Source organism: Phaseolus vulgaris, chromosome 8 (genome assembly GCF_000499845.2).
Source record: "Phaseolus vulgaris cultivar G19833 chromosome 8, P. vulgaris v2.0, whole genome shotgun sequence".
In the NCBI taxonomy this organism is placed as follows: Eukaryota; Viridiplantae; Streptophyta; class Magnoliopsida; order Fabales; family Fabaceae; genus Phaseolus; species Phaseolus vulgaris.
In genome coordinates, this window is record NC_023752.2 from 33,104,510 (window position 1) to 33,131,171 (window position 26,662).

General features: G+C 40.9%; 1 protein-coding gene across 1 annotated transcript; it reads right to left on the reverse strand.

Annotated features, from left to right (window-relative positions):
• Positions 1-16,064: 16,064 nt before the first annotated feature.
• Positions 16,065-23,469, reverse strand: LOC137824053 (potassium transporter 8-like). The gene is made up of 8 exons (XM_068629483.1): positions 22,783-23,469; positions 22,211-22,700; positions 21,918-21,971; positions 19,710-19,970; positions 19,570-19,622; positions 18,227-18,350; positions 17,881-18,135; positions 16,065-17,533 (listed from the first exon to the last, which is right to left on the reverse strand). Exons 1-8 carry the CDS (start codon positions 22,819-22,821, stop codon positions 16,473-16,475), a joined length of 2,337 nt encoding a protein of 778 aa, XP_068485584.1. The 5' UTR covers positions 22,822-23,469; the 3' UTR covers positions 16,065-16,472.
• Between the last annotated feature and the right edge of the window lie 3,193 nt (positions 23,470-26,662).

Below are 26,662 nucleotides of genomic sequence, written 5' to 3' on the forward strand. Positions count from 1 at the left end.
CATTACTTATTGAGATCCTAGATGATCTACTCACTTTTAGACGGTCTGTCAATAAACCATTTATGAATAGTTAGTTGTATAAACCAACGAACATGTTTTTTTTTAGTACATGTAATGTTTAAAGATCATAAGTAGACTTTAAACGTCTACCTAGCTTTATGTGATAGAGGATCTATTACAATTTCTTTTATTTAAATTGTTTTAAGAAAATTGGCAGGGTAGGAATTAGCAGAGAACTCCCTCATTCTATCTTCATGATAATAGGGACAAGGATTGATCAGTTTATCCCACTGCCTCCTTTGGACTTATGTTTTAAAGTCTTTAAACTTTCTTGGCAGCAACTCAACCCTTGTTTTGCTTTAGTCAAGAACCTTATTTTTTTCCTATTGTTCAGCTTCATCACTTGCTTGTCTTGTTGCTTCTACTTCTTTGAAGAAGGTGGAATTGCCCATCTATCCCTACATGAAGGTGCAATTTCTTTCCTTTTCTTTGAAGAAGGACTGTTATGTGTGAACCTTTTCCCTTTCAATTTGCAATCCTCATTAATACAAATAAACCATTTTTCTCCTTCTATAGGAGTCTAGCTACACGAGGGATTGAACCATCAAGGGTCTCAATACCCTATTTTTAAGAGTTTTAATCAAAACCATGTGTTAATTCACATTTGAACAATTCATGCAAGGTCAATGGTGGATTAAGGTGAAACTATCAATCAACATGCAACTGAAGGATCCTAAGTCGGACATGTATAAATGCAATGAGTATATCCTTATGCGTTGCAAGAATTGATAGGAAGGAAAATGTATTTACCTGGATTGAAGCTTTTGATGATGTACAATCAGTGTAGTTCCCTCAAAGTGAAGTAGAATTTTAGAGAAATTCGATAAACTAAGTCAGTTAAATTTTCTAGGCCAAAGAGGGTTATGGAAGAGGTTAAAAGGTAAAGTTGAAAAATTGATCAATTTAAATTGCTTATACATACCTCGAGAGCTGCATTGAGCGCATCCTATTTTTTCAACGAATTCATTCAAATTTTCAAACATAACAACTACTTCTAAAAATCCGCCCAGTGCATTCCCATCAACTTCAGCGAATGCTTTCTAGAGATGATTATTTTTTCCTCTATTAAAATAGCTTAAGCGAAATGAAAATGGCTGGAGAAAATTGTTGAACCAAGTGGTGTTCAAGCTTTGAAGAATCCAAACCCTTTGAAGGATGTTGAAGGCTTGGCTGTGCTTGTTGTTTCTGAGCTGTCTTAGTTAGGATCTGGGGTAGTTTGAGTTTTGTAATCCACTCTAGATTGAATCCAAAGCATAGGCATTCTCAATCTTTTAAAAGAAAAGTGTTTTTCAAACTAAGTGAAAAATTACCGATTGTTTTGTCGAAACAACCGATTGTTTTATACTTAGATGTTTTGAGAAAAGGTTGAAAACTGTTTTTCAAATGGTTGAGTTGTTGAAACCAAAACAACCGATTGATTCGAGGAAACACCCGATTGTTTGTTTTGGTACCATAACAGAAAAACTGTTTTAGCTTTGACTGAGCTTTAAATGCTTTAACTGTTTACGCTCCAATCTTTAAATGCTTTGACCAATCATCAAATGCAATGAATAAGTTTGTTAAGATTTGATAACAAACAATATTTTTGAATAAATTCAGAAAAACAGTTTTGAGTAATAAGATTTTGAACATAAGTTTTTGAGTTTTTCAAAGAGTTGAGATTGCTTAGAGACTGTGATTGATCAAAGAGTGTGAGATAGGATTTCTGCTTGTATTGATTTCATATTTGCTTCTGTAACAAGTGTAATCCTTGTATTCTGTAGAACAAGTTTGTTTGAGTGTTTGCTGATAAGTGTTGTGTGTTCTTGAGGGGATCAAGATCAACATTCTTAGTGTTGGTGTGTTGGCCAAGAGAAGTGTGTGTCTTGAGGGGATCAAGGTCACTTTCTTGGTTGTGTTGTAAGTAATCTAGGTTTGATTGCTTAGTGGTATTCCTAAGTGGTTTCTGAAAAGACTGGATGTAGCTCTGGGTTTAGAGTGAACCAGTATAAACATCTGTGTGCATTCTCTCTATCCTTAGTCTCTTTAAATTCAGTTTTAATATTTGCAAACTGGTATAAACAACCGATTGTTTCTGCGAAACAACCGATTGTTTTTCTGGTGCTGTTGTTTTTGCTTGTTGATTTGGCAAACTGGATTCCTTATCAATTGTTTATTGAAGTAATTTCATTCTTGACTTAAAAGTTTGTGAAAACCCTCTTTAAACCATTCACCCCCCCTCTAGTTTAAAGCCATCCATTCTAACAAAAATTAAAGATATACCTATTGATCCTGCCTGTTGACCAGAACGCTGGAAACTGCCTCGTCAAAGGATCGACGTGTGCACCGCTTCAAACCTCCGTTCCTCTACGAGATCCACCTAAAGAACCTGCAAAAGAAATAGAGCGGCGCCGCTGCGGCCGATCGCACTCCAACGCCCAAGTCAGTGACCGAATCACCAAATACTAAGAGAACAAGAACCATGTAAATCCTCTCTCACAGTAAGCTCTATAACTCGCAAGCGTAAAGAATGTATTCTGAACGTGCGTACCTCAAAAAGTTCGTTGAGAACTCTTATATACCTGGTTACTCTCTCTCTCCTGGCAGTTACAGACTTGGACACGTGGCTCGCATCCAACTGTACACGTGCCATCATCTGGAGCCTCCTTGACTTGGGCGTTGCTTCTACTCTCGTTTTGCTAAGTTACCTATGCATGGTACTGCCCAGTACATAGCCAACTTGGGAGTGCGATCTCTACTGGAACTGGCGAGTTAGGGTGCCTTCGTACACCTTCCCTGTGGTCTCGCCGGCCGCCTTCATAATCTGCACCACCTTCATTTCTGGCGATGTGCTTTCTCTGGCGATGTGCTTTCTCTGGCGATCTCCAATCTCAAGGTCGCCTGAGTTTACATCTGGCGACTTTATCTTTTAACCCGGTGATCGCCGGTTCTGGTATGCTGGAGATCGGAACACGCCAACTTAATAACTGGCGACTTCACGAGCCCCCCGACTTCCTTCCCTTCTGCCAACCTGGCGCCTCGTCAACACGCCTATACTGTAGCTTGATGCCACGTCATCACTTCCGACTACCAGGGCGGTACACAAGCCCCCCAGTCTTAAGCGAAGACTTGTCCAGCGAAAAGACTGAAAGAGTCACGTCAACACCGGTCTACGTGGCACTGACGCAGAATTCCAAGCGGTCGTACTTTCTGCTGCTCTGACGCTCCACCAAACCCCTCGTCCATCACTCGACACGTGGCTTCATCAACGGTTACCTTCAGTTATCGTTTGCGCTTCCCAAACCCATTTTCGAAAAAACTCTTAAACCCATTTTCACTCAACACTGTTCCATCACTTTCCCTCGCATTCACGAACGCTCTCACCTTCTTCTGCAAAAAACTCTCAGCGCTCTCCAACATCCTGAACCATCATCAACCTTCATTGTCTTCCTGATCATCGAAAGGTACCTACTTTCCTTCTTCTGCTGGTTTTTCTTGCATTTTAACCGATTCGCATCATCCTGTAACTGTCTGGTGCATACGCTGTGGGTTGCTTTTTCCATTTCTCCTTCTACGTAACTTAGGGCTTCGTCAATCATCGCAACGAACCTACGTTCGTTCGTTTTTCACCTTCCTTCCATGATCGAGTCAGCCTTTGTAACCCCTGATCATTTTTCCTTTTCTTCTTCCTTTGCAGCTGCAACAATGACTCGCACAAAGATCACCCCGAATCCTCCTCCTTCATCAAGAAACCCCCCTTCTCAAGCACACGACCCACCACGAGTTCGTGGCGCTTCATCCTCCCAGGCTGAGAGGCCTGCGTCGTCCCGCCCTAACCTGGCCCAGGCGACTCCACCTATCGCCGGAGGAGCCCCCGTTCCCTTGCCAGACTTCAAAACCCTGTATCCCTGGGCCAACTCGACCTTCCTGAGGGAGACATCTTCTGTGAACACTGCGGGAGCAGTTTTGCGGCTGACTAAGGGGGATGAGCTTCATCAATCATTTCATAAGGAGCACGACGAAAAGATGATAGTGCTACCTTGCCCCCCCGATCTGCCTGTTTGTGCTGATGACAGGGTGAGTGCTGACGGGCCCTTCTGCTTCGTTTACACGACCTTATTCAAGAAGGTGAAGCTCAAGTTCCCTTTCACCCGTTTCGAAAGGGAGCTCCTTACCGAGCTTAACATCGCCGCCGCCCAGCTCCATCCCAACAGTTGGGCGTTCGTGCGAGCGTTCCAAGTGATGTGCGACCATCTGGGGTTGCCAGCATCCGTGGACGTATTTCTATTCCTCTTTGAAGCCAAGCACCCAGGAGACCGCCTGTGGATTACCTTGAATGCGATTGCTGGGAGGTCGATCTTCTCCATCTTCCAGCAATCCTATAAGGACTGGAAAGGGAAGTTCATCCAAGTGCGCCCCAACGACAAGGACGACTCCCTACTCGACGGCTTCCCCTTGTACTGGGTGGACAAGGGGAAGAAAGAGTCCAAGAGCTGCTTCAGGAGACCCAGAAGTCCTGACAGCATGGGAGCGTTGGACCGAGATCTCTGCCTTTTCTGGAAAAGGGTCGCGGATGCCAACATCATTTTCCTTACCACCACCCTGATATGCTTCGAATTCTACGTGGACCAACTCGAAATTCGAATAGGTTAGAACATTTAAACTGCTGTTTTAATACTGCTTCTATTTGACTGTTTCTGGGCGTCTTGTGCGTTATGCGCAAGACTTTGGTTTTATTTTTCCTGCACCGATCATCTGTTTTGCTGCATACTGCCTTGTGCGCTTATTTTCTCCTTGAGTTAACCCATGCATTTTCGTTCCATGCAGATAACATGTTGGGCAAGGGCATGCTTGCTGAATTGAGGGCGCTCGCCCGAACCCACGGGCTGGCGACGGGCTCTCAAGCAGTGCCAAACTCTATGGTGGAGATCGCTGCCACTCAGGGCCGATCGCCACCTAAGGGCCCAGCACCCTCCGACGTCCAACCCGCCGCCCAGCGGAAGAAACTCGTCCTTAAGAGGGCTAAGAGGAAGGCTCCCCAGATAGTCCAAGAGGATAAGGAAGAAGATGACGAGGTCACCGAGGATGGCCTCGTTACAAAGAGGAAGAGGGTGGCACCTTCTTCACCACCTGCACCACCCCCTCTTCCCACGTCATCGCCACCATCCACACCTGCTCCTCCTCCATCATCGCCACCCCCAGAAGCTCCTGTTTCACCAGTCCAAGCGATCCCGCTGGCCACTGCGCCACCCGCGGTTGAGGCCCAAGAGCCAAACTTCATGGAGGACCCCCCGAGCGCCTCCACGCCACGTATATCAGCCGGAGGGGGTCCCCCTTCAAATGCCTCAGCCGCAGAGGTTGCTCCAATCGGGGATGAGGTCGCTCATACCTCACCGATTCTGATCACTGAATCCCCGATGTCGTCACCACGCCGAGAAGTGCCCGTTGAAGAACCAGCTAAGGAAGGTGGCGACGAAAACCCACAACAGGCCCCCACAGCGCCTCTAGTGCCTCTACAAGCAGCAAACCTTCCCCTTGAGGTCACGAGGATGTGGGAGCCTCTATCTGCTAAGCTAAAGACGATAGCAGAAGACATCCCAGCCAACATCACCAGAGCTGTGGAAAGCTCTACTAGGAGGCTCCAAGACGACCTCTTCAACCTCAAGACAGAGAACAGCACCATGAGGGTTGAGGTGGAGAAGTTGTCTTTCAACTTGACGCTGGCGGAGATTGAACACTCCCGAGTGGAGGACGCAATGAGCACCGAGCTCAGGTTGGCGCGCAAAGAGGCCACTGATCTCCGCCACAAAGTGCAACAGCTTGCTCAAGAAAAGATCGAACTAGAGAGCAAGATTGTGCCTTACCGCGTCAAGGTGGCTGACCTAGAGGCTCTCATGAAGGCCGACGCCGTCAAGGTGCAAAAATTAGAGAAAAGGTCAGCCGAGCGAGAGACCCTCCTTGGGCAGGTGGAAAAGGCAAGGGACGACACCATAGCTGATCTCGCCAAGGCCAACGAAGAGAAGGGAAAGGTAACTGCTGAATTGGCCCAAGTGCAAGCGGAATCTAAGAAGGTTGCTGAAGACCTTCTCCAGGCTCAAGAGACCAACGAACAACTCAAGAAGCAGGTTGAAGAGCTGGAGCAACAGAATAAGGAGCTGAAAGAGAAAACTGAAGGTCTCTAGAAGCGGATTGAGGAACTTCAGAAGCAGATTGAAGAACTCAAGCTGAACTCTGCTCAAATTCTGGCTGCTGGATTCGAAGCTGCACGGGAACAATTTGCCTGCTTGTTCCCCGACCTGGATCTCAGCATGGTGTCGCTGGATAATGAAGTGGTGGATGGAAAAGTGGTGCCCGCCGAAGACTGATCAATTTAATTCATCCATCGCTTGCATACTCTCCCTTGCACTATAACTTGTAATAGACTTTATGTCCTTTCGTACATATGTTTTGAACTGATATTCACTGTTAATGACAAAGTCTACGTTTTTCCTCTTATGACTTCTTTAACTGCTTCAACTTTCCTTGCTTGCTTAATTCCAAAGAAAAGACTTAGGAAAACTGTAGGCACGACCTTTGACTTAACTGCTTCGAATCACCTCAACTTCGAATAATAATCACGTTTATCAACTCGTAACTTAAGGCAATAAACCTTAGCGTAAAAAGACTCCTCAAGCAACAAACTTTGACTCAGCTACTGGCTTAAACACTGCTTCACCCGATCTGCTCCATCAAAACGGGTCTTTTAACTTTTTCGCCTCTGTTTAAACTTTGGCAATCAGCTTCTTTCTGGCTTCACGCCTTGGCCATTGTTCTTTGATCTGGGGGTAGAGACGCCTTTCGGATCCTTCTCTACCTCCTTGTGCTTCAGAGCAAGAGACCGGGTGGCTAGGCGTTCTCTTCGAACCTACCTTAGCCACCCTCAGAACTTCTTCCACCCTCCACACCATACCTGAACTCGTTCGAGACGAGAAGGATTTTATCTTGCCTGAACTCGCTCATAGGCGAGAAGGTCTTTAACTCGCCTGAACTCGCGCATAGGCGAGGAGGTCTTTTACTCGCCTGAACTCGCTCACAGGCGAGAAGGTCTTTGAATCATGCCTCTACATTGCCCCAGGGGTTACACCTTCTCGCCCCCAGAAAGACGGAGGACTTTTACTTGCCTCTACATTGCCCCGGGGGTTACATCTTCTCGCCCCCAAAAACACTGAGGACTTTCACTTGCCTCTACATTGCCCCGGGGTTACATCTTCTCGCCCCCAGAAACACTGAGGACTTTCACTTGCCTCTACATTGCTCCAGGGGTTACATCTTCTCGCCCCCAGAAACACTGAGGACTTTCACTCTTTCTCGCCTGCACTCGCTCGACGGCGAGGAGGTCTTTAACTTGCCTCAGGACGCGCGAGGGCGTTGAGGTCTTTTAACTGGTGCCTCCGATCGCCGAAAAACGATGAGGACTTAAAAACTTTAACTGATGCCTCCAATCGCCGAAAAACGATGAGGACTTAAAACTTTAACTGATGCCTCCAATCGCCGAAAAACGATGAGGACTTAAAAACTTTAATTGATGCCTCCAATCGCCGAAAAACGATGAGGACTTAAAACTTTAACTGATGCCTCCAATCGCCGAAAAACGATGAGGACTTAAAAACTCTTTAGAAAGCATGCAATATATCTTTACTCGCCTTAAATCACGTATAAGTGACAAGGTCTTTCTTCAAAACTTTTTGGAAAACAGCAAGCATGCAATCTGAAAACGCCTTATACTTCGTAAACTCTTCTTTTATTGGGTGGCCTCATTAAAAACCCTCCTTAGGGAAAAAAGAGTGCCCCCTTCAAACTGTTTTATCAGAAACATTGTAATATAACTTTTGTGTTCGTCTTTACTTACAAAAGTTCTCAACTGTAATACAACTTCAAGTGCGTGGCGTTCCAAGTGTGAGGGATCGCCCCTCCTTCCAGTGTCTCTAAGCGGTAGGCGCCGTTCCCGAGCGCCTCGGTTATTCTGAACGGTCCCGTCCACTTAGGCGACAGCTTATTCTCCATCTCGTACTGGTGGGCTTTTCTCATCACCAGGTCGCCTTCTCTAAATTGCCTTGGCATCACCTTCGAGTTGTACCTTCGTTCAATCCTTCTCTTTACCGCCTCAGCTTTCAGTCTCACCTCTTCCCTGACCTCATCCAGTAGGTCCAGGTTCAGCCTTCTCTCTTCATTCGAGTCTTCCTCTACAAAGTTCAGGAATCTCGGCGAGCTCTCCTGAATCTCTACTGGAATCATCGCATCACACCCATAGACTAGGCTGAACGGGGTCTCATGGGTTCCTGACTGTTCTGTGGTATGGTATGCCCAGACTATACGGGGCACCTCCTCAGCCCAGCTTCCCTTGGCTTTTTCTAGCCTTCTCTTCAAACCTCTCAACAACACCCGATTAGCTGACTCCACCTGGCCATTTGTCTGAGGGTGCTCGACGGATGCAAACACTTGTTGAATTCCCACCCCTTCGCAAAGTTTCTTCAACAGGTGGCTCGCAAACTGAGTCCCATTATCTGACACCAGGCGTTTAGGCACTCCAAACCGGCACACGATGTTCTTCCACACAAAACCTTCGATCTTGTGTGCGGTGATCTGGGCCACTGGTTCTGCTTCGATCCACTTGGTGAAATATTCAATCGCCACCACCAAGTACTTCATCTGCCTGATCGCCAGCGGGAAAGGTCCCAGGATGTCGATTCCCCAGGTATGAAACGGCCAAGGGCTATAGATCGACTTCAACTCCTCGGGAGGCGCCTTATGCCAATCGGCGTGCTGTTGGCATTGTTTGCAACATTGGGCATACTTCTTGCAATCTTCTCTCATCGATGGCCAGTAGTATCCTGCACGGAGAGTCCTCGCGGCCAGAGCTCGACCCCCGACGTGGCTTCCGCATATACCTTCGTGGAGCTCCGCCATGATTCTCGTGCACTTCTCGCCATGTATACATTCCAGGAGCGGGTGAGTGAACCCAAACCTGTACAGATCGCCATCAATCAGGGTGTACTTACTAGAATTCTTCTTTACCTTCCTAGCCTCAGTCGGATCCAGCGGGAGAAGGCCATCCGCCAGGCACCGCTTGTACTGGGTTATCCAAGTGTCTGGCTCATGGGTAGCGCAGACCTGCATCACGTTCACCTTCTCTCCCCGGCAAGCTCTAATTCTCGGCGATCTCAGAGTTTCTTGCGTCAGGGACTTATGGCTTCTCGCGGCTTTCTCCGTCGACTTGCTGATCTGAAGGACCAGGTGATCTGCCACAAATGCTCTCGGCGTCTTCAGAGTTTCTTGAATCACCGTCCTCTGCCTACCCCCCTTGCCTGAGCTGGCGAGCTTAGCTAGCAAGTCAGCTCGGGCATTCTGTTCTCTGGGCACATGCACTACTTCAAAGGAGGCAAAAGAACTCTTCAACTCCTGCACATATTCCAGATAAGCCGCCATTTGTGGATCTTTAGCCTGGAACTCGCCTGTTACTTGCCCCGTGACTAGCAGCGAGTCACTCTTAGCCATCAGCACCCTAGCTCCCATCTCCTTGGCCAGCAAAATCCCGGCGATCAGCGCCTCATATTCTGCTTGATTGTTGCTGGCTTTGAAGGCAAACCTCAAAGATTGTTCGATCAGCACGCCGTTGGGTCCTTCCAATATGACTCCAGCACCGCTGCCCTGCAAGTTCGACGATCCATCCACCGAAAGTACCCAACGGAAATCGTCCCCTTCAACTCGCGTCGCCTCAGATGAGAGCTCGACCACGAAATCTGCAAAGATTTTCCCCTTAATCGGGCCTCGGGGCTCATATTTGATATCAAACTCTGACAATTCTACTGCCCACTTCACCATCCTTCCTGCGACGTCAGGCTTCTTCAAGACCTTCTGGATGGGCAGGTCAGTCATCACCAGTATTGTGAAGCTTTGGAAGTAGTGGCGCAACCTCCTCGCCGAAAATACCACAGCCAGCGCAGCCTTCTCCAGGGCCTGGTATCTCGTTTCGGGGCCCTGCAACACCTTGCTCACAAAATAGATAGGCTTCTGAGCCTGATCTTGATCCTGGGCGAGCACCGCACTCACCGCCCTCTCAGTTACAGCAAAATACAACCTGAGAGGGGTTCCCACCAGCGGTTTGCACAGAACCGGCGGGCTCGCCAGATACTCCTTCAGCTTGACGAAAGCTTCCTCGCACCCTTTCGTCCACACAAACTTATTGTTGTGCCTCAGGCACTGAAAATAGGGATGGCCCTTTTCTCCGCTAGCGGACACGAAGCGGGACAGGGCTGCCATCCGACCTGTTAGCTGTTGAACCTCCTTCACTGTAGCTGGGCTCCTCATCGCCAAGATGGCGGCACACTTGTCAGGGTTGGCCTCTATGCCTCTTTCAGTTAAGAGGAAACCCAAAAACTTCCTAGCTTCCACGCCGAAAATACATTTCTCTGGATTCAGCTTCAATCTGAACTTGGCGATCGTTGTGAACAATTCCTCCAAGTCGGCAACGTGCTTGCTCTTTTCCGGCGAGGTCACGACCATGTCATCGACGTACGCTTGCACGTTCCTTCCCAGCATCGGTGCAAGTACTCGATCCATCAACCTCTGGTACGTGGCCCCCACGTTCTTCAGCCCAAACGGCATCACCTTGTAGCAATAGCACGACCTCTCCGTCATGAAGGCTGTCTTCTCTTCATCCATGGGATGCATCTTGATCTGATTGTACCCCGAGAAGGCATCCAGGAAACTCAGCAACTTACACCCTGCAGCACTGTCAACCAGGGCGTCTATACTCGGTAAAAGATACGAATCCTTTGGGCAAGCTTTGTTCAGGTCGGTGAAATCGACGCACATGCGCCATTTCCCGTTACTCTTCTTCACCAGCACGACATTCGCCAGCCATTCAGGGTACTGGACTTCCCTGATGTGGCCTGCAGCAAGGAGCTTCTGTGTCTCATCTCTAATCGCCTGCCTCCTTTCTTCATTGAACTTTCTTCTTCTTTGTCGCACTGGTCTCACCAAGCTGTCCATCGCCAGATGATGGCACAGGAAGTCGGGATCAATCCCGGGCATGTCCGAAGCGGACCATGCAAACGCGTCCAGATGCCGCTCAATCACCTTGGTGATCTGGTCCTGGAGCTCGACCTCCAGAGATCTTCCCAGCTTGAAGATCTTTCCCCCGATCTCTTTCTCGAGCCACTGCTCGACAGGTTTTGGCCTGGATTCTCGGGCGATCACCGCCCTGGACCATAACAAACTTGTGCTTAGGCGGGCGATTGTATTCCCGGCGTGCTGGCTGCTGGCGTCCTTGGCCCCTCCCCTTGCTCCTCCTATCATAGGGATGGCGAGCCCTCTGGTCTTTCCTGGCTGCCGCCGCTGTCTCCAGCACCCTTTGCGGCTGGATCCTGGTCTGGGCGCGTGGCCTAGCGGGAGCCACGCTCCCTCTCTTCTCAGCGACCTCACTTTCGTCGGCGATGTGAGCCACCGCAAGTTGCCTGACCTCAGCAAACGTCGCAAGGTGAGCCCTGATCAAGGCCTCGCAGAATGGTCCTGGCAGCACGCCCTTCTTGAATGCATAGACCAGCATTTCTTCATCCTTGGCCGGCGATCTGACCATCTGTGCTCCAAAACGATTCAGGTAGTCTATGAGGGACTCTCCCTGGTACTGCCTAATATCAAACAAATCATAAGACACCCTGGGCGGTGCCTTGTTCACGATGTACTGCTCGACGAAAACCTTCGAGAACTGCTGAAAACTGGTTATGTGACCGTTAGGTAGGCTCACAAACCACTCCAACGTCGTTCCCTGGAGCGTGCTTACGAACATCTTGCAATACACGACAGCATCATCTGCGTATGGAACGTGGTCAGATGGGCCTCTGGATCCTCCACGCCGGTAAAGACAGCCTTAACTGGAACCACGCTCGTAGGAATAGGCGTGTCAGTAATCGCCTGAACAAAAGGCATAGGGAAAACACGAGGTGGCGACGACGGCGCCACCTCTTCAGCAGAAGAACGCCCTTGCTGCTCCTGAAGAGCTTGACGCAGCTCCTCAGTCACCTTGCTTAGCTCCTCATTCCTGGCGCGAGAGGCGACCAGGTCCTCATGCATTCTCGCCTGCTCTATGCGTGAGGATTCCACAGTTGCCTGCAACGAACGCATCATCTCTGCCATCTGCGCCATGGTCATGGCAGCGGCGCCTTCGGCAGCGACGGGCGCAACTGGACTTGAGCGATTGCTTCTCATTTTTCTCATGAAACTCAGCGAATCACCGAATGCAGCGAACAACACTTACTTTAGCTACGATCGACTCAGCGATCAATCGGAAGAAATTGCGCGAAACTTCGCAAGGAAACTCAAGAACACCGCAAACCTTCAAAGAAACTTATAACTTCACCAGAAACCACTGCTCTTCCCACGGACAACCGAACGGGCGAAAGAACTCAACTCCACCGAACAAATCGCGCGAAAACAGTAGGAAAACCTCACTTCACCGATCGAAAACCCAAGCGAACGGTGTAAAACGCGAATTCACCGAACAAATTTCAAGCAAACAGCGAACGATGGTTGCACCAGCACACAACCACGCAGAAAACTTCGAAAACCTCCAAGAACTCACGCTGTGGATGGGAGCAAGTTTTACACGGCCCCACGGTGGGCGCCTGATGATCCTGCCTGTTGACCAGAGCGCTGGAAACTGCCTCGTCAAAGGATCGACGTGTGCACCGCTTCAAACCTCCGTTCCTCTACGAGATCCACCTAAAGAACCTGCAAAAGAAACAGAGCGGCGCCGCTGCGGCCGATCGCACTCCAACGCCCAAGTCAGTGACCGAATCACCAAATACTAAGAGAACAAGAACCATGCAAATCCTCTCTCACAGTAAGCTCTATAACTCGCAAGCGTAAAGAATGTATTCTGAACGTGCGTACCTCAAAAAGTTCGTTGAGAACTCTTATATACCTGGTTACTCTCTCTCTCCTGGCAGTTACAGACTTGGACACGTGGCTCGCATCCAACTGTACACGTGCCATCATCTGGAGCCTCCTTGACTTGGGCGTTGCTTCTACTCTCGTTTTGCTAAGTTACCTATGCATGGTACTGCCCAGTACATAGCCAACTTGGGAGTGTGATCTCTACTGGAACTGGCGAGTTAGGGTGCCTTCGTACACCTTCCCTGTGGTCTCGCCGGCCGCCTTCATAATCTGCACCACCTTCATTTCTGGCGATGTGCTTTCTCTGGCGATGTGCTTTCTCTGGCGATCTCCAATCTCAAGGTCGCCTGAGTTTACATCTGGCGACTTCATCTTTAACCCGGTGATCGCCGGTTCTGGTATGCTGGAGATCGGAACACGCCAACTTAATAACTGGCGACTTCACGAGCCCCCCGACTTCCTTCCCTTCTGCCAACCTGGCGCCTCGTCAACACGCCTATACTGTAGCTTGATGCCACGTCATCACTTCCGACTACCAGGGCGGTACACCTATCACCTTAATTATTCCATTGGGCAAATTAGCATTGGCATGAGCAAATTCTATCCATAGAACACCCTTCATCTAGTGGCAATTTGGCTCAAGCGGATTCTATTTGGCTGAGTGAATTCCCTTTTCAACATGATTCCTCAAATCTGATAAGAAAATTGGCTTAAGCATTATGGTCGCTCAATGTTTGGTTTTGATTGAATTCAACCATTTAGGCTTCAACCATTGATTCCTCAAACAACAGATCTTCTGAAGAGGACTTGCCTCTTGTTACCATGCAAGTGCAATCAAAGGAATTCTTTTCATCAAAATAAAAATAAAATTAAAGCAAACTAAACTCAAAGAAATGTTAGTCTAATATAAAAATGTGAAAGTATACTTGTTATTTGAAGTTGATTGTTAGTTTCTTCTTTTTTTGCAACAAGTCAGACATGGATGTGCTTCTATGAATTCAAGATTTTAATCGCCTCTACCAAGATTTTGTACATCAATGTCTACATTACTTGTTTATATAGTCATCACATAAAATAGTAATCAATTAATCAAGAATTGAATGTTACTTTAAAATAAACTTAAGTTTCACGACCATGTTATATATCTCAAGCTTTTTCATTATGCATTGCAAACACGTCCATTCAAATTATTAATTTTTCACTCAACATTCCAACGACAAATTCCAACAAGCAGTTTAACATGGATTCTTGATACATCGGTGAAAGTTATAGGATTACTTAAGATGAACCTATCATTAGAGATATGGTTCATGATTCCAGTGAAGAGGAGGAGAAACACGAATGAATATCTTAGGAAGATGTTATATCGACATCATCTATGCAACAAGTTCAATTGTTCAGTCGACTAGGTCAAAACATTCAATTTGACTTCTCTGAACAGATGTGTTTCCATACAAAAGAGACTACTCTGACTACAATAAAGCAATATCACGTTGACTAGGATTACAAATGTGTGGTTCTGGAATCGAAGATAGACATATATGTAGTACGATGCATTTATTATGATGTGTGTTAATGGAAACTTCAGGGCCTTTTCCAGTAAAATTCAACATCAATGGTAAATAAAAAAAAAAATTTGAAGCACCTCGTACATTTTTGTAAAGTGTTATTTCTCATGATTAAATACATTTTTGTCAAGTGTTCTTTCTCATGATTAAATAGAGAGACAATTTTTCTAAATTTTATACTAATGATTAAATACATAGACAATTTTTCCTAAATTTTATTAAAAAAAATAAAACTCGTAATTAAAGTAAAATCGTGCCAAAGGTCCATAGCTTTGTAATGCACAAACAATTGAATTCATGTGATCTATGTAAATTTCATGTAATTAGAGTCATCTCATGGTGGCATGACTTCAATTCTAATTACAAAGACCTAAATTCATTATAACATGAAACAACTTCACTTAAAATTTCAAAAAGAAAAACATTACATTAAAAAAGTTGTAATCGGTTCACACAACTTCTTCATCAACATTAAAATTTATATGAATCAGAATTCACTACAGTTTAAACAAAATCGTTTCACGACTGACTCCCGTAGAATAAAATTTGTCATGTTAACCTAACTTATCAATTTATATAATTAAAAAAAAAATGTCAATTTTGATAATAAAAGTTCCAAATTACACCCATTTTCGTAAAAATTTTCTAGATCTCACTTTTAACATCCAAACTTAACCAATCAATATCTTCTTACCTTATTATTTATACCAGTTCAAATGATGTTTAAATATATTATAATATCCTTAAACTATCCCAAATTGTTCGAGCCTGCAATCCTTGATACAGCAAGAAAAGATGCTTAGAAAGTTGATTCCTAGCTCAAAACCCAAAAAATTAAACAACCATATGTTAAAGCTTTGAATCACTAACCACTGCCAATTCAAAACATCAATGAAGAAAGGCTACATTTTTGGAAGTTCTAACAGCGCGAAAAGCTCAAGAAAAGAAGGAAGAGAAGGATTAGGATCTTCAGAAAAAGAATAAGATCTACCTTGTAAGCTTGAGCAACCAAGTGGAAGAGATGGTGAGAATTTTTTATAGCTCCATTTCTCCTTCTATCAATTTTGGCTCCTCTCTCTCTCTCACCGTTTGTGCATGTATTGTATCAAACATTTGTGCATGGTAAAAGATATTTAAATTACAAACTCATAAAATAGACTTTTACAACATATTTGTCCAAAATAATCAGATCTAAAAAATAGATAGGACATATCAAATTAAAAAAGGTTGTAATTTAAGTCAAATTTTTATTCAACTGATTTATCTTACAATTTAAATAGCCTTGTTTTGAATTTATAATTTATATATAAAATTATTATATTTAAAATTAAAATTAATTTCATTAATCTATTTGAAATTCTTAAAAATATATTTACTTTTTATTTTTATTTAAATTTATTTGTTTATTTTTAAAGTAAACGAAAATGACACATTGATTGAAATAAAGTCAGAATAGATAAAAAAAAAATTATAACATGCTTAAAAAATGAATTGATACAGTTTTTTTATGCTGATCCAATAAGATGAATCAATTTTACTCCTCTGATATCATTTATATATAAAAGTAGAAGAAACTGCATACAGGGATCCTTGTATCAATTTTCAGCACTATAAAACATTATACACAGAGGAACTAAATCAGCACATCTTACAAAGTTCTAGGGCATTTAGTTACACAATTCACAATCCAACTAACTTTCTTATACAAAGTTCTCTATTAAAAAAAAAAAATACCTCCCACAAAAATATGCATTGCCCACTTCATCTTCATCTCAAGTTCAGACTAGGATACTTGCATGATGGAAGAATATTTCCTCCTGAAATTTTATTTATTTATGTACCAGGAACAACAAGAAAAAAATGCCACCAATTTATACTGTGTATGATTTACCTATAGTAGTAAAGCTAAACTGCATAACTTGTAACCAAAATTCAGACATGATAGACCATGCCAACTTCTAAGATAGAAGCATGAGGGACACTTAGAGCATAAGTTGGTCCTCTAGAGTTTCTCCTTAAGAAATCATACCCATAGTTGATCACAAGTTTCTTTATCCAGCTTGATCCTCTCTTTGCTTTCACATATGAGTGACCCATTATGAATGCCATTCCTCCTTCCCTCGCTTGCATTAGTTCCTGCAACTCCTCTCTTGCACCCAAATCAATCAGTGGACTCTCTGGCAAAACAAACCTCACTCGCTTCCTAACTATTTCGGGAGACTTAACCACCCTCACTTCTAAGCTATCTTCAATCTGAGAAGAATTATTGTTGTTGTGATCATCTTCACACATCCTTATACCTTCAGAGTTTGATGCTGAGGTGCCAATAACTGTCATCTTTGTGTCGTCTTCAAAACTCTCAAATCCTGGGCCGGATTCAGAAGTATCTGACCGAATGAATTCTGCTATGCTACAAATAAGATCTTTCTCAAACTCAATATCATCCTTGTGAAAGTCCCGATAACCATACCGTGCTATGCATCTATACAACCTATATTCTTTTGGGCCAATTCTACCAACTAAGAATCTTTCCTCAGGTCTCACATGTGGCACTGGCACAGATTTAACGCAAAGGAAGATCACAACCTGATGAAAAGCTGGGAGATTGGTGACAAAATGAGAGAAAATAGCTGGGATCCCAGACACAAGCTCAGTGTGTATCAGGCCAATTCCCCTGACCCGCACAATTCCAAGAGTGGGGCCTAAACCAAGGAGCCAGTTGATGGACACCTTGTTTTGAACATCAAACTCATACTTCTTAAGTGTGCCATAGTGCCACACATACATGATAATAAGAAATATGAGGGAGAGGGCAATGGGTACCCAAGCTCCTTCAAGGAACTTGATCAGGGATGCAGAGAAGTATAGTGCTTCGATGGACCCAAAGAAGAATATGAAGCAAATGGCTAGGAAAATACTCTTATGCCAGCATAACACAATAACTAGAGACATTAGGCAAGTGGTGACCAGCATCACAGTTATGACAGCCAAGCCTGTTCATCCAAACAGTATCAAAATTAAAAGCCATTAAAAACAGTATCAGGATTTCTATACTTTTAATATACTGGTTTTTTTAAAATCAGAATAACACCGTGAGATATTAATCTCGAATCTGTTGAAAAATGCAAATGGACCGAACTAATCCTTTCGGGTATTTGAAATGATCTGATGTTTTCAGACCAATGTACATCATACTGATTCATTCCATCAAGTAGTAAGGAAAAAGTTGAACTACTGATGTCCACTCAATTTAACTACCAAAAGAGGAAAGGGAGTAAAGAGAAAAGAAAATTAGTTTAGAATACATATAAATTATGGTGTGCATCAGGAGAAAGCGTACCTGATGCGTTTCCCATGCGTTTTGTATCTCTAAATCCAATAGTAATAGCCAAGCAAAGTAGCATCAAACACCAGTTGATCTCTGGGATATAAATCTGGCCGTGTACCTTTGATGATGTATGAATGATCTTGACTTTGGGGAAGCATCCCATGGCAGAACATTGTTTGATTATTGAGAAAGTACCTGTAATGATAGCTTGACTTCCAACCACAGCTTGAAGTATGGCTATTGCAAGAACAGGCCATCTAATTTTCTCTAAAACAAATTCAAAAGGAAGAGTAAGCCAAATAGTCAAAGCTTAATCATTCTTTAAATATGTGCCCTTTGTGAGAAACATAGATCTTACCAGGTACAGATACGTAGAACCCAATTCGGTAATCACTTTCAATAGCATGATGCTTGGAAAGATAAGCAGCTTGTCCCATATATGCAAGAATTAGAGAAGGGTACACCACAAAGGTAAAAGCAATCTGCAGGTAAGTGGTTTTCTGTTAATGTAATTGATTATTTCCCTACAGCTTCTAATTGAGAAACATCCCCCAAAGCTTCATATTCATTAACAATCGAAAAACAATACAGTTGCATTACTAGCACATAAAGGAGAGGATTTCCCTACTCTATAAAATAGAGCATTTGAAAAAGTAGTAGAAAGATAATGAGAAGGTCAAGCATAAAAGGTACTGAATTACATTATCAATACATTGCATGAAGACAAGGGAATCTCAGAATTTATGGACAAACCAGCCACCAAAATCACTAACCCGTATTCTATTTAGTAATTTTTTTTACACAGGTGAAATCTAGCACTAACTTTTGACCTTAAGCGTTGGAAAATCATTCCATCGCAACACCCTTATAATAAGGAGGATGAAAACCTAGAACTTTGTCGAGGATTTATTAGCACATATGCATCTAATTGTGCTTTTGTCTATCTTTTGTAGGCTTTTTGTCCAATTAAGAGGTGACATTTGTCAACCTCTTATTTGAGAGGATCGTGAGTATGGAACATGTGACGCCACTTGTCACCTTGTTAATGGAGAGCTTTTAGGTTAGAATTCTTAGTTTAGACCTCCAAAACTCTTATAAATAGAAGTGCACATCTCTTGTGATTTTTAATTTGGAATTAGTATTGAAATGTTGTCCATTTTTGACCATTCTACTTGTTCGTAAGTTCTCCCCAGGTTAGTCTCTTTCAAGACTTAGTTTATACTCTTTCATAGTGAGTTGGTCTCACCTTTCACTCTCATAAATTTCTAACTCCACTTCAATTCATGGAAACTCCTCGTAAGTTTCTTTAATGCTTTCGCTTCTCAAATCTCCTTCATCATCCAAATAAGAAATTACAAAGATCGCTACTAGAAGACAAATATTTTCAATCATTAAGAGTTGACTTGTTTAAGTAGGAAAACGAAAAGTAATTATTCAGGGAACTTGATTTGTACAAATTATTTTAGAACCAAAAGAATTTCTTGATTTCTTGAATGAGGAATGTAAATTAAGAGTTTAGTTTCAATTTAGAAATGATGCTATCAACTTCAATTAGTATAAACTCTGATTATAATAATAGTTGTTTAGAACAATAACATATTTTATATCAGACAAACATCTTTTCCCTTCTAATATTCCCAGAGATAGTTTTGAAATCCAAATCTCCAAAGAATATTCCCCTCAAAAGTTTCAATTGTGCACCTTAATCGACAACTGCGAAAAGTGTCCTAGATCAGCAAACATAGCTTCAGAACCTGAAACACAAGAGGGAAAACATCAGAGGAAGTTAAAACATCTGTCAAAAACATATATAGCAGTTGTGAAGTACACTTACTATATACCTGTTATACATAGTAGAATTCCCCCTAAGGACATCCAACCTCCCATTTGAGTCTTCTTCAGAAATTTGAACATGTAGTATGGAGAGAGAGCCTCATAAACATGTGGGTTCCAATGTAAGATATTATACATACCAATACAGCTAATGCATAGTAGCCAGGTCAACACAACAGGAGCAAATAGAAACCCCACGCGATGTGTTCCATAATGTTGAAGCGCAAACAAAAATATCAGTATCACACAAGCAACTGGTACTTCAACATCTGCACAACCAATTATATTTCAGGAAATGCAGAATTATGTCTAGATATATAATAAGAAATTGAGTTACAAGTCTAACAGTAGATTGTGCCACCTAAAAACAACACACAAATATTAGAATCTATAAGATTGACTTGAACAAGTACATTCTGATTAGAAAATAGAGACCTTTATTACTCTAATGTATGGACCTCTTTGTTTGCCAGGATAACTAACTACTTTCGGTTCAGTCAACTTCTCAAGGTGCTGGACAATAATACTATACTTAAAACTGCCCAAGTGATTAATTTATGAAACAGGAGGTGGTTATCATTAACCAGTCTTAGAATATCTTAAAATATCCCCTCTTTTTAATGTTGTATTTCCAAAGGAAAAGGCAAATGTATAGTGATAATAGAATTGTTTGAATATAGACATATGACACTCTAGGGTTATAAAAAGAGTGTAAGATTATTACAATCAAGACCCACATGATTTAGATAGTCAGTAATATTCTCATGTAAAAAGCCAGTGACTAGTTAAATTTGAATTGGAATCCGAATTTTCAGAAACTGAAGAAGTATAGCAAAAATCAATTGACACACAGTCAACATATTCTGATTTCTGTGTGTTGAAAAGTTACTAATGCAACAACAAAGTATAAACTACAGTATGCTTTGAATGCATCTGGAAAAGGTTGAATAATGCTATGGAATGAGATCTATATACAACTGGCCATAAGTCATCCAATTGAAAGTATGCAGCTCAAGGTGAGAGAACATATTATTAAAGAAGACATACTATTAGTATTACCCTGTACCAAAAGCACAAACTTGCAAACATTTTATGGGAATCACAAATGACCATAGAAGAACAAATGGAAGTCCAGCAACTAAACCCAACTGATTTTAGTGTTTAAGACACTGCAACGATTATAGTACAGATAGAGTAAGTTTCAATTAAGTTGAAGAGTACCTGGATCATCATTACTTATTCAGAGTGGACCAGTATCCACTGTATATGACAAATTTACTAGTGTTCTTACCTAATTTTGTCATCCAATCAGATAATCACTTTACTGTTCCAGATTGATCCATAATGATTTATTTCAAAACCTTATCCATACCACACTGCTCTTTACCTCCAATCCTATGCTCATATCATATTCTAATGAAAGTTAATTAATAAAGAAATTACTGTTCTCAGTTCTTCTGTGCTAGCCTTAACCACAAACTTTATTATATATTCAATATTACCAAGTTGGCAGGGATTATTTATTTTAATATAAATTTTAGCATGACATTGATTTGACTTCGATCAAAACAAGGAAGTTGGCCCTGATTACATATTTATGGGACCCACAATAATGCATGCACTTGGAGGCATTTGGTTCTCCCTTTTTGTCCACTAACTTGTACGCTTTGCTATAGTTAACATAAAAAGGGAAGGCATTTAAAAGTTCAAATAAGTTTTATTGAATTAAACAAAAAAATATTGTCGTAGCTAACAACATTCATGATCAATATCTATTCAGCATATATGCCATTCAAAGAGCAAAAATCCTTTGCTCAAGTCAACAACAATAAATTGTGATGCAAGCATTAGAACTATTCTAAATGTTTAGTATCACAATTCTTGAGAAGATATTCCAGAGAATAGTTCCAGATGCCAAGCATTTTGCAATCTACTAATCAAAATTGAATTCTGAACTGATTAATCCAATTCAAATAGTATAATTATATATGTGTTTCCAATTGCAATATACAGTATTTGAAATTAAACTTCAAACCAACTTGCAGCTTATTAAAATTAAAATATATTTCTTCAATTAAATATTCAAGCCCTGTTGCATACTGCTCTCTCGTGTTCATTAGAGGCTAACCACAAACTAGACTTAAAATTGATCTCAAACAAAACATAATAGAAAGAGACTAAATGGATCAATTACTTGTATTCAGAAAGGAACTTACATCTATGCTGTTCTTTAGACATAGAAAGCTCCAAGCCTGATACGGCAGAGAAAACTGCATAATAACCAAAAACCAAATAATTCAGTCATCAAGAAGAACAACCATCACTGCATGTTAAAAACAATGCTTTAAAAATGGTCAAAGATTGCAGCATCATGGTTTCTTGGATCTCCCCAATTGCGGATTGCATTTGTCCACAATTTCCCGCTATGTGAAAGATTGCGAAGAAACCACGACCGCAGTTTTAAACCTTTGCCATGACCAAAACACAGAAAACATTGCAAACCCAGTACCAGAAATAGCAGGTGTAAGCACACCATCCCCAATAACCATGCAAGTCCCTATCAAAGCCAGAACAAGCAGCACCCTCTGCAGAACCTTGCGGTTCTCCAACACCGATTTCAACCCCAACCCAACATTCTTCTTATCCATTGGGACTGTTCCATCCTTGGTGTACTCAGTTAGCTCCTCGTCTGCAAGCTGAACATTAGGCAACAACCCCACCTGAGCATGCCTGCATAGCAGAGAGTATAGAGCAAAAGTCCCTCCTTCTCCATTGTCATCTGCTCTGAGCACAATGAAGACATACTTGAGGAGTGGAACCAGTGTGAGAGTCCAGAACACAAAAGACAACACTCCATATATCTCTTCATTGGTCTCTGAATGCTGAATGTCCTCAGCAAAAGTGCTTTTGTAAACATAAAGTGGGGAAGTACTTAAATCGCCATACACAACTCCCAAGCTCTGATAAGCCAATATTAATACTGTCTTCCATGATCCATCCTGCAAGGTGTGATGAGTGTTACGTAAAACATAATTTTTTTTTCACATATAATACTGAGAAGTATGCTCCAACATGCCATACCTTAACCGAGTTTTTGTAGATCACAGACTCCAGATCCATCAAGGAATGTCTCAGAAAAAAACAACCTTTAAATTTTTAATTTTGCTGAGATGGTCAAAGGAAAATGAATACCACCCTGATGAATCAACACCCTCCCCTGTTCAAGCTAGTCCATTCTAAGGATAATAAAAGTAGTTATGGCAAAGAAGAGAGTTTGGTACAACTCCTAATACTTTGTTTTCTCTTTCAAATATGTATTTTTTTTTTAAAAAAAAAACTATTTTCATGAAGAGGCTCAAATGCAGACAAAACAAGAACAAACAAACATAATAAAAAACACCAGCACCAACCAATTTAGATAATATAATAGTGGTGTGAGAATGAATCAGATTATTAGAATAAGAGAGAAAGAGAGAGCAGAGAAGAGGAGGCTGAGTTAGTGTTTTATTATACAGTTTTCATACTGTGTTTAGCAGTTTGGTTTAGAGGGAATATAATACAATAAGTTTTGAATATTATTCTAATGGGGTGTGTGTGTGAGGGAGAGAAAGAGAGAGAGAAAAAAAAAGATGGTGGTGCATCACATGAGTTGCATTTGAAGGAGGGTAAGAAACAGAGAAAGGGTTGCATCTAAACATGCACTTATTGGAACTCTTGAGTGACCTGACATAGCGCTGACCAAGTCTCAAGAGAAAGAGACAGTTCTATGTCTATCTCTTTCCCTCACACTCCTAATTATGGGGACGTTTCAGTTTCACAGCTGTTATCGCCTAGCTGTTACAAAACCTTCAATTAGGTCAAGGAATTTTAATCTTATCTTTTAAACCATTTTTATCATCACTAATGGTTTTCAACACAACATCATACTTAATAAAGCATTCAGTCAAATATCATGGACCAATGTTTTTATTGTTTATACTTTTAATCTTATTTAACAACTAAAAACTATATTTATATGATATATGTAAATACTATATTGTAGTTGTGTATATTGCAGAATAAATATTTATTTTAATTGTGATTTAATAAGAAAGTCTTTTATAACTTACTCGGAGAATTGTTTGAAATTAATATTTAAGAGAAAAAGAGATTTTTTAAATATTTATTTGAGAAGATGTGAAAAAGTATGAATTTTAAATTTTAACTATTCTAATTTATAATATAAAATTAAATTTTATTAAAAAATTAATTTAATGTATAAAACAAAGTTACAATGAATGCATAATACTAATATTTAATTATTAACATATAGAATAATTTTAAAATTATATTAATATATACAATTAATATTTTCTTTTAAATATGTCTAATGAATAATAATAATTAAAAAACCAAGTATAAATTTAATAATTGTATTAATATATATGAGAATTTTTTAATTAAATAATTATTTTTATATAAATGAGGATGTGTGAGATGAGATTAATATTATAATATCCGTTGACAACCCATTTCTACTAAAAGTTATGATATATATTTCGTATTTATTACCGTCAAACAAGTTTTTCCTCTTGTATTTACTCTTTTATTACATTTTATAATAGGATTTGACTACAATTTATCATCATGTAGGTGGTGTAATTATTTTCCATTTACTATAATAAAAATCTCAATAGATTTTATTAATTTGAAAAGAGAATTGAGTGTAACATTTAATAATAGCCTTTAGTATTGATAAGTAGTTAAGTTTTTATGATAGCGTTTAATACTAGTTTATTCTAAAGATTATGTTTAAAATATTTATATCAATTATTTCAAAATCAATTTCTAAATTAATTTCTTTTACTAAAGCTCTTTAAAGAAAAAAAAATGTTACCACTAATTTGAGCACGTATTATCTTAAAATAATTAGTAATTGCGTTTTAATATTGAATGTGGCATTATTTAATAATTTTATTTTATATAATTATATACTATATGTAACAATAACAATAATAATGAATAGTTAACTTTTATAATAACATTAATACGTATGTAGTCAAAAGTTTTTCTTAAGTATAGCCAAATAATATATTTAAACTATTTAAATAATTTTTTCAAAGTAAACTTTTAATTAATTTATCAAGTTTAACTCATTAAATTAAACTTGAATTTTGAAAAAAAAAATATTTTTATTCTAAAGCTCCATCAGAACGTTTACACTTATTTTAACACATTATTTTAGGAAAATATTTATGTAAGTGAGTAAGATTGTTAAATTTATTTTTTTATCTTATTATTTTATTTATTATATATAAAACAATGTAAGCGGATTTGATAAACATATGAAAGATCCTCTCTATGTTTCATAATATATGTTGATTTAAACTAGTGTGAAATGGTATGAAGATTTGTGGATCACGGTTATAATATAATATGATATAAACATAAATAGATAATAAGAGAGTAATTGGAAATGATTTAGTGAGAATCAATGTACATTTAAATAAGACAACAAAGAGGTGTAATTGCGAAAATGAAAAGAAAGTAAAAATCTAAATCTCCAAATAGTGTATTCTAATTTATGATATAATTAAATATTATTCAAATTATTATAATTAATTTAATACATAAAAGGAGAATATTTAGAATATCTAATTGTGAAAATGAAAAAATAAATAAAAATCTAAATCTCTAAACATTTTCTAATTTATGATATAAAATTAAATACTTTTCAAATTATTGTAACTAATATAATACATAAAATAAAGTGCAATGTACACATAGTATTAATATATTATCAGGAATTGTTTTGTTAAATATAGTGACTTTGAATCAATGAATTCAAATGTCTCTTTCCGAATCAAATTTATAGGGATTTTTTTTTCCTTTTTAGTGTTTATTGAATAAGTTTAAGTAATGGAAAACTAATTGGAAGGAGATGTAGGATACAAAAGAAATGAGTTCTAGAATTTAAAGATTAGTTGTTGTTCAAGCTCTCAAAATTTTGGTAATAGAATCATCATTCATGCCATTCTTGCTAGGCTTGGCCAAGATGACACCCTAAGATTGACGTACTCATCGCCTAAAGAGAGAATCACGACCGAAAAACATATCACCTAGAGGGCAACGTGCCCTTACTTAAAGTTTAAACTTTAGATTTCCCAGCACTATTATAAGGTGTCCTGATCCGATCGGTCATCGGTAGTCGATGACGTCAGCAGGAGAGAACCACGTGGACCACTCGCAGGGTGACACGTGGACCAGGTGGCAGAGAGGTCAGGGAGACGATCATCCAGAATGGTGATCGGTGGTCAGTAACCAAGCGACCACCGACAGATCAGGCGGCAGAGAGGTCGGGGGACAGATCATCCAGAATGGTGATCGGTGGTCAGTAGCCAAGTGGCCACCGACAGACCAGTTCCCAGACTCGCGCCTGAAGGCAGAGCGCGAGAAGCAAATAAACACTGATCAGTCATCGGGTGTATTGTCATCGGGGTCTCGTGTTACACGCAGTTAAACTGGGACTGAGGTTCCCAGCGAGAGCGTTACGCATGGATCTCGCATGAGCACACCTCAGGGAATCATGCACGAGAGTGGCCTGAGGGAACTAGTAAACCAGTCAGTGATTGGTGATTCCCTCAACCCATTACGTGCGTGACATCGTGAAGGGTAAGCTGTATACGCAGAGAGCAACGTCTGGTGAGTGTGCCTAGACCAGCCGCACCCGACGTTCTCCTAAGAGTATGCGACTTACCCAGATGAGAGAAATATCCTAAGTTACTCTGCAAGGGCGTAACTTAGGCACACAAAAAGAAGCGCCAGAGCCCTTCCAGTAAGTGACACGTGTGTGGTTAGATGTGAGTTGCAGGCCTCCACGTGTCACCATCTGAGAGGGGTGCGGTCCAAACAAAAGTGCACTCCGTACCATTAAGGGTACAGACAGGCGCAGCCCAGCGCAGAGACGCGCGGACACGCACAG